Genomic DNA, 13,310 nt, shown 5'->3' with positions numbered 1-13,310 from the left:
AGCAACAGCGAATTAGTAGGTCTTGCCGGTAGCCCGACAGAGAGAAAATTGAGTTCTTTGTTTACATTGAGTACTGAGTACCTGCACGACAGATGGCGCTGTTGAAGTACACCCCCTACCTGCATAGCGATCGCTGGCGGATTTTTAACGTAGAGTTTTCTGTCGAGCAACAGAGTTGCAGCTTATATAATCACCGGCTAAGTTAAATATTGAAAAACTGGTTTTTCAAACATAACTCCTACATTGAGCCATCAATAAAACTTTAAAAAAATTAACATCAAAACCATTCAAAATACTTGTAAAAACACCATTAACACTTGTTTCTTCCAAAGGGGAAAGGGCCATTATTTGTGGACGCTGTTATTATGGATATGTTCCTTAAATACAAATTCAAGAACTTTCAAATATGTGATGCAGTTAGTTGGGGAGAAGCTTGTATAGGAACTGGAATTGGCCAAGAGAAAGTCACATGACTGAAAAAAAAAGTTATGACTGGAGGTTAGAAATTGGTACCAGAATTAATAATGCAGAAAATGAGAAATCAAATTTGGTAAAATACAGACAGTGAGAAATTAAAATTAGTAAAATACAGAAAATGAGAAATCAAAAATGGTAAATCAAAGTTTAGACAGGAAAACTACTCGTCGGGAATTATATGGGCCTTTTTGTCATAGTGATCTAAATAAAAGCAGATATTTTTAACCACCAAACTAAGTAATAGGATTCAAATAGTTGTTTTAGTGGGATTACAGTATTTTCAATTATGTTGGTAAAAATCTGTTTACAAATATTGCGCTACAGTAAACTAGAATTGAAAGGTTAAGATTACACCCACGACTCCAAAATGTGTACATAAGGAGTGGCCAAAGAAAAAAGATATTTTTCAAATACTTTAGAATATTATGGAAAGTTATGACATACCAAACATATGTGCATCTCTGATAAATGTTGTGGAGTGTTCGATCTACTGGAATTCAGACTTGGATGATTCTATCTTTGTTTTCTTACCATTATGGCTAAGATACAAGATGATAGAAAGGCCTCTTTTGTTCTTGTTGGTGATTTTAACGCTCACCATAGGGAGCGGTTAAATTTCATTTCTACTCATTACCAAGGCTTAAGGCTTTGGACTTTTCCTCTGAATCCGGCAATGGGAAAATCATAAATAGAGCTAGGTCTGGTAACAACTTGGACTTAATATACACCGACTCCCTTGGCATTATAATGAGTAAGGTTGGTTCTCCAGTTAGGACATCTGATCATGCCTTAATTCCTCTATTAATTAAGACTGAGCAGCCAGTCCCTGATGAGTCTTACTCATATAAGATACATATAAAATCTCAAGCAGACTGGAATGGCAATTTGAGTGATCTTTTGGGCTTGAAATGTTCACAATTATATAAAAGTGTTGAGCCTGTAGTTCTTTTGAATGAGAATTTTGTCAACATAAGTGATGGGCGTACCCCTTATCGTGTGCTAAAATACGGATTGAGAGATGTACCCTGGTTCATTGATTATTTTAGACATCCTTATTTGAATAAGCAGGAGGCTTTGTAAGAGTGACAGATAAGATCTGACTTGGAATAACTACTGTATACTTAGCTAAGACCTGTTACTCACAGTTTATGCTTCAATTAAAAAGGAATGCAATCTCACCATAAAAGTAACCCCTTCTGGTACAATCCAAGAACATAAGAGGTGGGCTACCTTTAAATCTGCACTCTTTGGTATAGTTCCTCCTTTACTTAAATCAGATGGCTCTGTCACTCACTGTCCAAAGGAAAAGGCAACCCTTATAGCTGATGTGTTTGACAGTAAGCAGAGTAATGAGAAATTCGATCTTCGTAATCCTGTTTTCCTGAGGCTAAATCAACTAGTTTAGTTTTTCTGTCCTGTAAACTCAATTCCCTTGAGAGACCTTGGTGCTTATGGAAGTGCAGGCCCAAATGGTATTTTTCCTTTGTTTAATAAAGACTGCTGATTTATCAGTACCTAAGTTGTCTGCTATTTTCTGCAGCTTAGCATGAAGAGGTTCTTTTAGTACTTGTTGGAGAATTGGTAACTGATCTTTAAAACTCTGATGCTTTCAGAACCAAGAACACTAACCAAAGGAACACCAAACATTACATTTTTATACTCTCTTTAGTGCTCACCAACTACCACTCTTTGCAATCTATTGTTCATTGCAGCTGTTACCAGATTGTGGAATGATCTTCCTAATCTGGTTGTTGAATCTGTGGAACTTCAGAAGTTCAAACTTGCAGTGAATATTTTCAAGTTGAACAGGTTTACTTCATGTTGTTACTGATCTTAAATTAATATCTTTATCTATTACTTCTTATATCTAGTTTATTTATTTCCTTATATTCTTTCTTCACTGGGCTATTTTCCCTGTTGGAGCACATTGCCTTGAAGGAACCTTCTTTTTCAACTAGAGTTGTAGCTTAGCAAATAATAATAATAATAATAATAATAATAATAATAATAATAATAATAATAATAATAATAATAATAATAATAATAATAACAACTGAAACTCACACCCGTTTAAAAGTATTCTCTTCTTGGTTTTTGGTGAATACTACATGTAATCTAGAATTACCCTCCATTATATACAGAGCTGGGTGAAAACTGAAAACCATTGCCTTTGATAAGTTTAAAGTTTTTTCAAAATCTCCCATTTGCTATTTAGAATTAAGAGCATCAAGTTCTTGGTCAAATGGTACAAAAATTTTTATTTCAGTACATCACATTTATTACCATGGTTACCAAATGTTAGAAACTGAATCTTATGAAGCTCTTGATACCTTAGCATAAAAATGTTAAATTAACAGCTGTGAATCCAACTTACCATAGTTTGAAATAGAATTAATAATGAATTTCACATGTAGTTTATGACAGATAGAATTCATAATAAACTTGACATGCAAAACAAAACACATACCCATCAGTGCTAGTAAAATCCATAGGTTATTTTTGACCTCGATTGTATTGGCAAGCTGAATGAATAAAGGTAAACGACGGTGCTCTGGAAGGTCAGGAAATGCATCAAAAAACACCTGACATACATTTGCAAGCTTGAACAACAACTCCTCTGATCCACTTTCACACTGGAAAATGAATAAATTCAACATAAATAGATAACTTCCTCTTGTTATAAACATAACATATAATGCAAATTTCAACAAGAATACTTTTATTTCAAATCAAAATATGAAAAATAAAAAATGCTATACTTAAGCAATATGGGATTATTGCCTAAAATTTATACAAATCCAATAAATACATACCTTTATCAGCACAGGGACAATGTTTTTTATAGTTTGATGGATGACTTGAAATGAATATGAATCATCACGCCTCAAAAGGGAAGTACCCATGAAGGTGAAAATTGACATCATATTATGCAAAACCACATCCTGCAGAGAAAGACAGAATACGAGCATAAAATATAATACAAAATATTTCTAGTGTATAATGAGAATTATGACAATTCAGTATAAACAAAGACATAACTATAAGCAAATTCATTATAAGTCAAATGAAAAATATTATTTGAGAATTTCATAAAACTTACCGGGAAAATGTCAGCAACTAAAGAAAGAATCAGCATTGCTCGGCGGTGGGTATCAGGACTAACAGAAGAACGTATGCATTGTACAATCAACTCCACATTCAACTTCACATTTTTACTTGTTTCTGGAATACAAGTAAAAATTTATGAGTGTTTATTTCAAATACGTATAACTGTTCTCCAAAGTACAGTAAAAATACAACACTCGAACCTTCAATTTCAGAGCTTTCAGCAATCCAAATATGTACAAGAAATTAAAAATCATCATCATACATACATACATATACCAAGGCACTTCCCCCAATTTTGGGGGGTAGCCGACATCAACAAATGAAACAAAACAAAAAAGGGGACCTCTACTCTCTACGTTCCTCCCAGCCTAACAAGGGACTCAACCGAGTTCAGCTGGTACTGCTAGGGTGCCACAGCCCACCCTCCCACATTATCCACCACAGATGAAGCTTCATAATGCTGAATCCCCTACTGCTGCTACCTCCGCGGTCATCTAAGGCATCAGAGGAAGCAGCAGGGCCTACCAGAACTGCGTCACAATCGCTCGCCATTCATTTCTATTTCTAGCACGCTCTCTTGCCTCTCTCACATCAATCCTCCTATCACCCAGAGCTTCCTTCACTCCATCCATCCACCCAAACCTTGGCCTTCCTCTTGTACTTCTCCCATCAACTCTTGCATTCATCACCTTCTTTAGCAGACAGCCATTTTCCATTCTCTCAAAAATCATCATAGTATGTGCAAATTGAAAATTAGTTGTAGAATTTCAAATCCCATAGCAACGTGGTAGGTTAGTTAGTATTACTAGTCCTTTGCCGCATATAGAATGCAACTACAATATAGCTGGGGGCTTTATCAAAAGGTAGTAATTCTTTTGCAAGGAGTTTGTACACTATTCTAAATAAAAAACAACAACAAATTAGATTGAAATAAAAAAACCAACGGGGCTGATGTTGCATGATTGTATAACATTAAATCTATAATCATCCTGATTATTAAGAACAAGGAAAAAAATGAACATGAGTATCAATACAAGCAACACTTATTTCTATGAAATTTTGAAAAGTGATCTAAAAAATAGAGGTAATTCTAAGAATTAGGATTCAAGATAGGTATCAATGTTGAGTGCCTCTTAAGTGTAGGTAGTAGGTTGGCCAGGGCACCAGCCACCCGTTGAGATATTGCCGCTAAAGAGTTATGGGGTCTTTTGACTGGCTAGACAGTACTACATTGGATCATTCTCTCTGGTTATGGTTAATTTTCCCTTTGTCTACACACATACTGAATAGTCTAGCCTATTCTTTACAGATTCTCCTCTGTCCTCATACACCTGACAACACTGAGATTACCCAACAATTCTTCTTCTCTCAAGGGGTTAACAACTGCATTGTAATTGTTCAGTGACCAATTTCCTCTTGATAAGGGTAGAAGAGACTATTTAGCTATGGTAAGCAACTCTTCTAGGAGGACAATCCAAAATCAAACCTTTGTTCTCTAGTCTTGGGTAGTGCCATAGCCTCTGTACCATGGTCTTCCACTGTATTGGGTTAGAGTTTTCTTGCTTGAGGGTACACTCAAGCACACTATTCTATCATATTTCTCTTCCTCTTGTTTTGTTAAAGTTTTTTATAGTTTATATAGGAGATATTTATTTTGGTGTTGTTACTCTCAAGATATTTTATTTTTCCTTGTTTCCTTTCCTCACTGGGCTATTTTCCCTGTTGGACTCCCTGGGCTTATAGCATTCTGCTTTTCCAACTAGGGTTATGACTTAGCAAGTAATAATAATAATAATAATTAATAATAATAATAATAATAATAATAACAATAATAATAATAATATCTAAGAATATGCTACAAATCTTTTTGAGGGCTAGAAAATCAAACATGGAGGCACATCAGAGGGCACATCCTTTAGTGCAAGTCATGGGAGGTTTCATTGTTTTGAGGCAGTCAATCTTCACAATTTAAAAAGTAACTATTGAGACAGCGCCTACTGGTGAAGTATCTGTCCAGAAATTTGCTGAAACATTGGTGAAAATTATTGAGGGCAAGATTTTAATGTTGATGAAACAGGATTACACTGGATGACAATAGCTCTCAGATCATACATATCTATAGAAGAAAAGTAAATGTTTATATTTAAAGAAGACATATGCAGGTTAACTGCTACTTGGTGGCAATGCCTCTGAAAACTTGAAGCACAGTTGTCCCATTCAGAGAACCCACAATCAAAATCATAGCTATGGGCTCTTTTTCCATTGTAAGGATGAGTAACTCCAAATCCTTGGTCGTCACAGTGACAGTTTTTCCAGATTAGTTTTTTCTTCATTTTATTCCTAAGGTAGAAAAATACTGCCTGCCCGAAGAAAGCCATGTCATTTAACATTCTTTTCCTTCCGGACAAACACCACCCCCCCTTAAATTCATTGATGGTTTTCATTCAAATACTAAGTTGCAGGTGTAAATTCATTACAAATCACTTTAATCATAATTCAAAAATAATAAATTCCTGATCAAAAATACATAATTATTTAAATTGTTGGCACTGGTATCTATTACCAAAATACTGTCATGTCAAAAATGGTTAAGGAGTGTGAATGAGACCCATTAAACAATATTGTTTCGGACTAGTTTTTACTCTATCTACTATTTTGTTTCTCAACTGATTATTCTATTTAAAAACTATTTGAAAGATAATTTATACACAAAATGCACAAATAAAATTATCTTAGAATTACAATTTTTTATAAGTATACTTTATATACTTACAATATATGTTACTTTTAAAGGTCAGTATTTTGAATATGTATTTTTTGTTTTAGCTTGTGTTACTGTATATAATGTAACCTAAAAAATTTCCTGTTTTATTAATAAAAAAAAAAAGTCAATATTGAAATAAGTAATATAATTTTTCTCAGAAAATTTCATATTTTGAGAAATCAGGCTTCCTTTTTTAATGGAGATAGACTGAATAAACTCATGTAAAAATATCACAAATTTTAAGTAATTTGTATTTTTCCTAACAGTACTTACCTCAAACTACTTTCTTAGGAGTATCTGGGATCTCCTTCCCATCCGACCAGAGTTTTGTATAGTTTACCCTAAACCCATTTTCTATGAGGGGTAACCTAAGGCGGAGTGATATGCGCCCTGAGGCTAACCCTGGGTCAGAGAGCATGCTTGCTCAGGTCTCGACCTCCAGTAAGTTCTTGGTAGCTAAGGTCTCCAAGAATACCAGGCGACACTCGGGGAAGGCAGGGTGGGCCATTACCCGAAAGTAGTTCGAGGTAAGTATTGTTAGGAAAAATACAAATTACTTAAAATTTGTGATTTGTTCCAACACGAAGTACTTACCTCGAACTACTTTCTTAGGAGAGTTATACTTTAGGAGGTGGGCGTGGCCCTAAAAAGTTCTTGAGACCGTGCTGAGGAATATCCAGAGACCTAGAAAAGAGGCTAGGTCGTGTTGACCCCATTGAAAATCGATCGAGAGGAAACTACACAAAAACCCATCTTAGTGTCTAAGAAACTCACCTGAGCAAGAAATCCTAGGGGACATGACCTCCCCCCGTTGAGGTACTTGTCTCTGGCTCAGGGCCCTCTCAGAGTCCACTTGAAGCGGAAAAAGGGGAAGAAAGTACAAGGGGGTTTAAGGAACGAACCTGTGTCTCTTGTGCTTGTTACCCGCGGTTATCACTAAGGCTATACCTTTGAACCGTTTGGAGCACGGAAACGACGGTATCTATCGAGAACCCGTCCAGGGATTTTCTTGAATAGTCCTTCAAATAGTGAGCCGTGAAGGTAGACGGTTAACCCAAGTGCCTGCCCTGAGGATCTGGCCCACTGCCATATTCTTCTCGAAAGCCAATGTAGTACTAAGGCCCCTAATGTCATAGGGCCTGGGCTTTCCCAGCAGGGGCATTCCTGCCTTACTGTAGGCCCTGATGATGACCTGCCGCAACCAGAAGGAGATAGTATTTTTCGAGACTGGCTTCTTCACGAGGCCTGTGGAAACAAAAAGGCTTTTGATCTCGGGCCGGAGTCTGGCTATCCTCTCCAAGTGTTTCCTCAACGCCCTGACAGGGCACAGGTGCAAATCCTTCGAGTCGTCCGACCGGGGGATTGCCGGAATTGAGAAACCTACAAACCTGGGGTCCCACACGGCAGGATTTTGGGTCTTCGCTACTAAGGAAGGGACAAACTTGAACGTGACTTCCCGCCAACCTTTCGAGTGAGCCACTTCGTAGGACAGCCCATGGATCTCGCCCACCCATTTAGCTGAAGCCAACGTCAGCAAGAAAACTGTCTTGAGAGTGAGATCCCTGTCCACGATGTCTTTCAGGGGCTCGAACGGGGGTTCGGATAACATTTTCAGGACCCTTGCCACGTCCCATTGTGGAACCTTCACAGCTTGCGGGGGGCATGATTGTTCAAAACTTTTAATGAGCATTGAGATATGTCTGGAGTTACCCAGGTCTATGCCCTTCAGGAGATAAACTTGGCCTAGAGCAGCGCGGACTCCCTTGATGGCCAGGATGGACATGTTGACCACGTCCCTGAGGTAAACTAGGAAGTCCGCTATCTGCGGAATGGAGGCCTTCAGGGGCCTGATGTCCATAGCGGTGCACCATTTGGTAAAAGTGGCCCACTGAGCCTGGTAGACCGCTGCTGATGATCGACTCAGGTAGCCCGACATCCTCGTTGTTGTACTCGACGAATAGCCCTCCCTCCTCAGGAGGCGCTCGATAACCTCCACGCGTGATAGCGAAGGGACCGAGGGTTCTCGTGGAATCTTTGGAAGTGTGGTTGCCGGAGAAGGTCTGGCCTGTCCGGAAGGGGCCAGGGCGGATGTTGTGCTAACTCCCTTAGGTCCACGAACCATTCTCTCTCCGGCCACCAGGGCGCTACCAAAGTCATCCACAGGTTGTCCGCCCTTCTTACTCTGTTGAGGACCTGCCTGAGCATCCCGAAGGGGGGAAAAGCGTACACGTCGAGATTGTCCCAAGGATGTTGGAAGGCGTCCTCGAACGCCGCTTTTGGGTCTGGCACAGGAGAACAGAACACGGGGAGTTGTGTGTTCAGCCTTGTTGCGAAGAGGTCCATCACCGGAGAACCCCATTTTTGAATGACGGTTCTGGCTACTCCCGGGTGCAGAGACCATTCGGACCCTACCACTTGCCCCATCCTGCTGAGGCCGTCAGCGAGGACGTTCCTTTTCCCTGAAATGAACCTTGCCGAGATTCTGATCTGCTCCACTTCGGCACACTCCAAAAGTTCTAACGTGAGGACGCACAGCTCCTTCGACCTTAGGCCTCCCTGTTTCTTTATGTAAGCTACCACCGTGGCGTTGTCGCACATCAGAGGCCTCCGTCCTAGGTCCATCACTCTTTCCGGAGGTCCTCATATCTGCGGGCCTGCCCGCCGAGGGGAGCCGTAGGTCACGCTCGTGACGAGCTAGGTGGGCTTTTGAGGTCAGGACTCGGCTGCCAGACCGAAGGGGCGACTCTCTCCGCTGGGCGGATGGAGCCGGAACCTTCGCGGACTTACGCCTGTCGACTGGAACCTGCAAGGATGGATCCCTCCGTCGGTTGCCACAGCTGCCGGATGAGTATCTATTTGGGGAGCGCGTCCTCGGGCGCCGCAGCTAACTCCAGCAGCCTGTCACGGTGAATCATCACCCACTCCCCGTACGGGGAAGCACTTTTCTTCCACTTCCTCCTGGGGGATCCTGGGCGCCGACTCTCGTGGCGCGATCTAGAGCAAGAGCGAGAGCGAGAGCGCGACAGCTTCCTGCAGGACTTCTCCCGCCGTCTCCTGAGCTTCCTCAGCGCCTCGTCCTCCAAAGAGCAGGAAAGCTCCTCCACTGAGGAGACCGAAGACTTGTAGGCCCTCTTCGATGACCTCGACTCCCTCGCTGGTGTAGGGGGGTTCCTTCGACGCTCCTTGGACGGCGACGCCTGTAGAAACACCTCCGGGAATATGGCCGACGGCGCTGGGGGGGAGCGTGGAGGCTATTCCGTGGAGGACCAGGTCCCGAAGCCTTCCTCCATCCTCAGCGGTGACCTGAAAGGCGTCTTGGGGGGAACCCACGCAGTGGTGTCTGACGACGGTGAAAGCTCCTTCTCGACGTCGCCCTCGGCTGCAGAAGTGCCTGAAAAACACGCCCAAGAGGCTGGAGAAGAATTAGGTACATTTTTCCTCCACATGGGGTCATCCGAGGAGACGTGACCTGCTTGCACCAGGACTCCGTCTCCCGTACACACTCCCGCCCCTCCCTCAGGCCCCTCACTCGCCTGGAACGACACCACAATCCCACTATCTTGAAGGTCAGACTCTTGGGAAAGGGTCGGCCGCGAGCCTCTTCCCCGCAACGGAGTTACCTCGTCCCCTACTCTGGGTAGGGAAGGGTGAAAGGGAAGCTCGGTCCGACGAGACGCCCGGCGAAGCAAGGGAGGAAGGGACGCTCGGCTTTTTAGGCGACTTCTTCGCCGCCTTCTTCTTCTTGGTGCTATACCGCACCCACTGCACCTCATTCCATGACTCGCACTCCGGACACGTGGTGGAAGGGGAACAAACGCTGCCCCTGCACGAGGAACACAAGGAGTGCAGGTCAACTTCGGGTTTCGAGAGGAACGCTCCACACGATTTACCGGCCATAGGCCCAGGACAATGGCGGGGATGCTCCATGAGGCAGGAGAAAGCACCACGAGACACAAGCACGCACAGGGAAAGCACAAGGGGACCACATGGGCACCGCGTGAGACACTAAGGGGTCAGGGACACACAAAGTCACACTGGGATTACGAGAGCGGCGAGATGATATCGCGACGCGACCAGAGAACTTACTGGAGGTTGAGACCTGAGCAAGCATGCTCTCTGACCTGGGGTTAGCCTCAGGGTGCGTATCACTCCGCCTGAGGTTACTCCTCATAGAAAATGGGTTTAGGATAAACTACACAAAACTCTGGTCGGATGGGAAGGAGATCCCAGATACTCCAAAGAAAGTAGTTCGGGGTAAGTACTTCATGTTGGAACAAATGAGCTTTTACTGATAATTTTATTTCAGGTTATTTACTTACCAATGGTGAACCTTCTCCTCAAATAAAAAAATGTCACTCCCTACACACACATGTACTAAATGCATAAACAAGCAAGACTGGCTAACATGATATATTATTGTTTGTCTTTTTTTTCTGGGCCTATTTTAAGATTTTGTTCTATTTAGTTATCTTCTCTGACAATTTATGCATCTTTCAGCGTAATCATAACATAAAAATTGCACGTATAAATGAGCAGACAAAGACTCTTAATGAGCAAAAAAATTCAGAGAAACGCATCAAACTTTTACAGTATTCACAGATACTATATACTATACAGTAATAAAATAACTGATAACTTGTTCCTCAGAAAATCAGAGGGAATAGTAAAATATAACGGGATACTAACCTACTGTATATATCTTTCCCTAGATTTTTTAAGGAAAATCAAATATATAGGTACCTAGCGAGAAAAGGGTTGCCTACGGGACCAGAAGGGCTTGAGTAAATAAATAATAAGGACTTTTCAGCAATAAAGAAACTGCTTTCAAAATAAAAAAAAACAATCCCTATAACATGAAACAGGCATTCTCCCAGCAAAAATTACAATAATCTGAATTTCTAAAATTCAAAGCCAGAAGTCATCATTTGAGCTTTTTAAATAACCAAATCATAATAACACAAACTTTACCTGGTGAAACAAAGTATGTATTACCTTGAACAAGCAAGTGAATTAGTCTAATCTAATAATCATTAATCACCATAGCTTTTTATACCAATGACCCTGTCCTGAGAAAACAAAAAAATTAGTACAGCATACTTAAACACTATTATCCCCGAATATCAAGCTAAACTTATCTAAAAAATAAACCGGAGTACCATTTTAGAAGCAGAAATAAGTGTAATTCTTACAAATTCATAAAAGAAACAGCAATAACTAAAATAATCACCAGGAAATGATTAAAAAATGACTGGTGAAGTAATAAAGTTAACCTGTGGATGAAAAATTATTAGAATGAAGTCTTAAAGGCTGCTTATGAATGGCAGAGGCAAGGGACAGGGCAATGCCCTGGACACTGAGTATATTATACATATGATCAGTGCCCAAGGCCCTTCCCCATCAAGCTAGGACTAAGGAGGGATCGGGAAATGGCTGCTAATGACTGAGATGGTAGACTTGTAGACTTCCCAAAGGATCGTGAGGTTGCAGACACTACTAGAAACTATTGAGCTTGAGCAGTTCTCAAACTCCTGTCCAACAGATGCCAAACAAGGATGTTTCCAATAGCCTACCACAAACCCACAAAGAAAAGTGGGGTTGATGTTAAACAAATAAAAACTGATGTTCCAAACTTTGAAAATTAGATAAACTTGCCTCTGTGTCATTAACTGCCTTATGTTGTTCCTTAACCCTTTGAGTGCCAACCACTTATAAAAACTTTTGCACTAAGCACCAGGTACTTTTTAGGGAGATTTCATTTTATTCATTTTTGCACAAAAACTATTAATAAATCAGACTAAATAATTCTTTTAATCCAAAAGCAGAATAAATTTCCTTTTTATTGATAAAAATTTTATGAATTTTGTAAAATTTCCATAGGCATAAATAATGAGAAAAAATCTGGTGATAACTGGATGTAAAGTACGTCTAATGGTACCGAAGGGATTAAAAATATCCAGACATTGAATAGTCCAATAGGGCTCAAATGGTTAAAAAGCAGTAAAGTCATTTAAATATAGAACTGATGAAATGGAGTATATTTCTTTCTAAAACATATCCTTTTAAAATGGTAGTGAATCACTCTAAGCCTGTTCATGCAATAAGTAAAAATTATTACCTCTGCCTAATTCTTCTTTGGATTTCTGAAGCAGATGTAAAAGTGCTGATAATATCTGTTGCTGGACTGATTCAGTGATAACAGAGTCCAAAGTCAAAGTCTGTTGGAGGCACTGGCATAACACATTGGTCAACAACCATGGACGACCTAATGACGACATTACACCAATGGTCTCTAGCATCAAACCTAACTTTTTCCAGTTCTGTAGTTCAATGGAATATTCTTTCTGGGTCTTCTTTCTGCATAGAAAAAATAAAGTTATTATTAACCATGAAAGTTTGAGTAGAAAAAGTTGATTTAATATTTTCTTGAAAAATCTTGAAATTTAATATTAATGTATGTAAACTTTCTAAGCAATGAGTACTCAAAAAGCTATTTAACCATCAACCCCTATTTACTACAATACACTATACAAGATAAAGAGAAGGCTTTTAACTAGGGCAACTTTCCAATAAAACAAAACCTCAAGTTCAATACTAAACTTTCTTATTTCTATTCTAACCTGATGTTCATATTGCTTCTCCAGAAGTTTGGATTATTGGACAGATACCCATACATTTCTTTAAAATTAAATTTTCTTCCCATTTTCTCTCCCTTTAATAAATACATACCCTTAACAAAAGAAAGGGACATTTTAGTGGTAAGTACAGTAGTAAGAAACCCAGAACTGCCATGCTAGATACTTTTCATACTTTTTAATTTTGAATTAAATATCATCCATATCTCTTGATAATATGAGTGAGTAGGAAGAAGGGTGGGAATTTACGTTTAAGATACTTTTATCTAGTTTCTTTCCCTCACTTACCAACCTCCAAGAGAGTGGGATTAATCATGGTAAACACCATG

General features: G+C 40.1%; 2 protein-coding genes across 2 annotated transcripts in view; one reads left to right on the top strand and one right to left on the bottom strand.

Annotated features, from left to right (window-relative positions):
* LOC137631754 (HEAT repeat-containing protein 1-like) overlaps positions 1 to 13,310 on the top strand; it is a 622,900-nt gene that overhangs the window by 360,804 nt on the left and 248,786 nt on the right. The gene's annotated exons all lie outside the window — the stretch shown is intronic.
* LOC137631636 (HEAT repeat-containing protein 1-like) overlaps positions 1 to 13,310 on the bottom strand; it is a 122,655-nt gene that overhangs the window by 93,359 nt on the left and 15,986 nt on the right. The window contains exons 3-6 of the mRNA XM_068363509.1: positions 12,465 to 12,703; positions 3,578 to 3,699; positions 3,291 to 3,419; positions 2,945 to 3,110 (exon numbers count right to left, since the gene is read on the bottom strand). Coding sequence (XP_068219610.1) covers positions 2,945 to 3,110; positions 3,291 to 3,419; positions 3,578 to 3,699; positions 12,465 to 12,703 — 656 coding nt within the window. The remainder of the gene's footprint in view (positions 1 to 2,944; positions 3,111 to 3,290; positions 3,420 to 3,577; positions 3,700 to 12,464; positions 12,704 to 13,310) is intronic.

The sequence above is a fragment of the Palaemon carinicauda genome, chromosome 40, assembly GCF_036898095.1.
Source record: "Palaemon carinicauda isolate YSFRI2023 chromosome 40, ASM3689809v2, whole genome shotgun sequence".
Lineage (NCBI taxonomy): Eukaryota > Metazoa > Arthropoda > Malacostraca > Decapoda > Palaemonidae > Palaemon > Palaemon carinicauda.
Note: the sequence above shows the minus strand (reverse complement) of the source record. Positions and strands in the feature narration are given on the sequence as shown.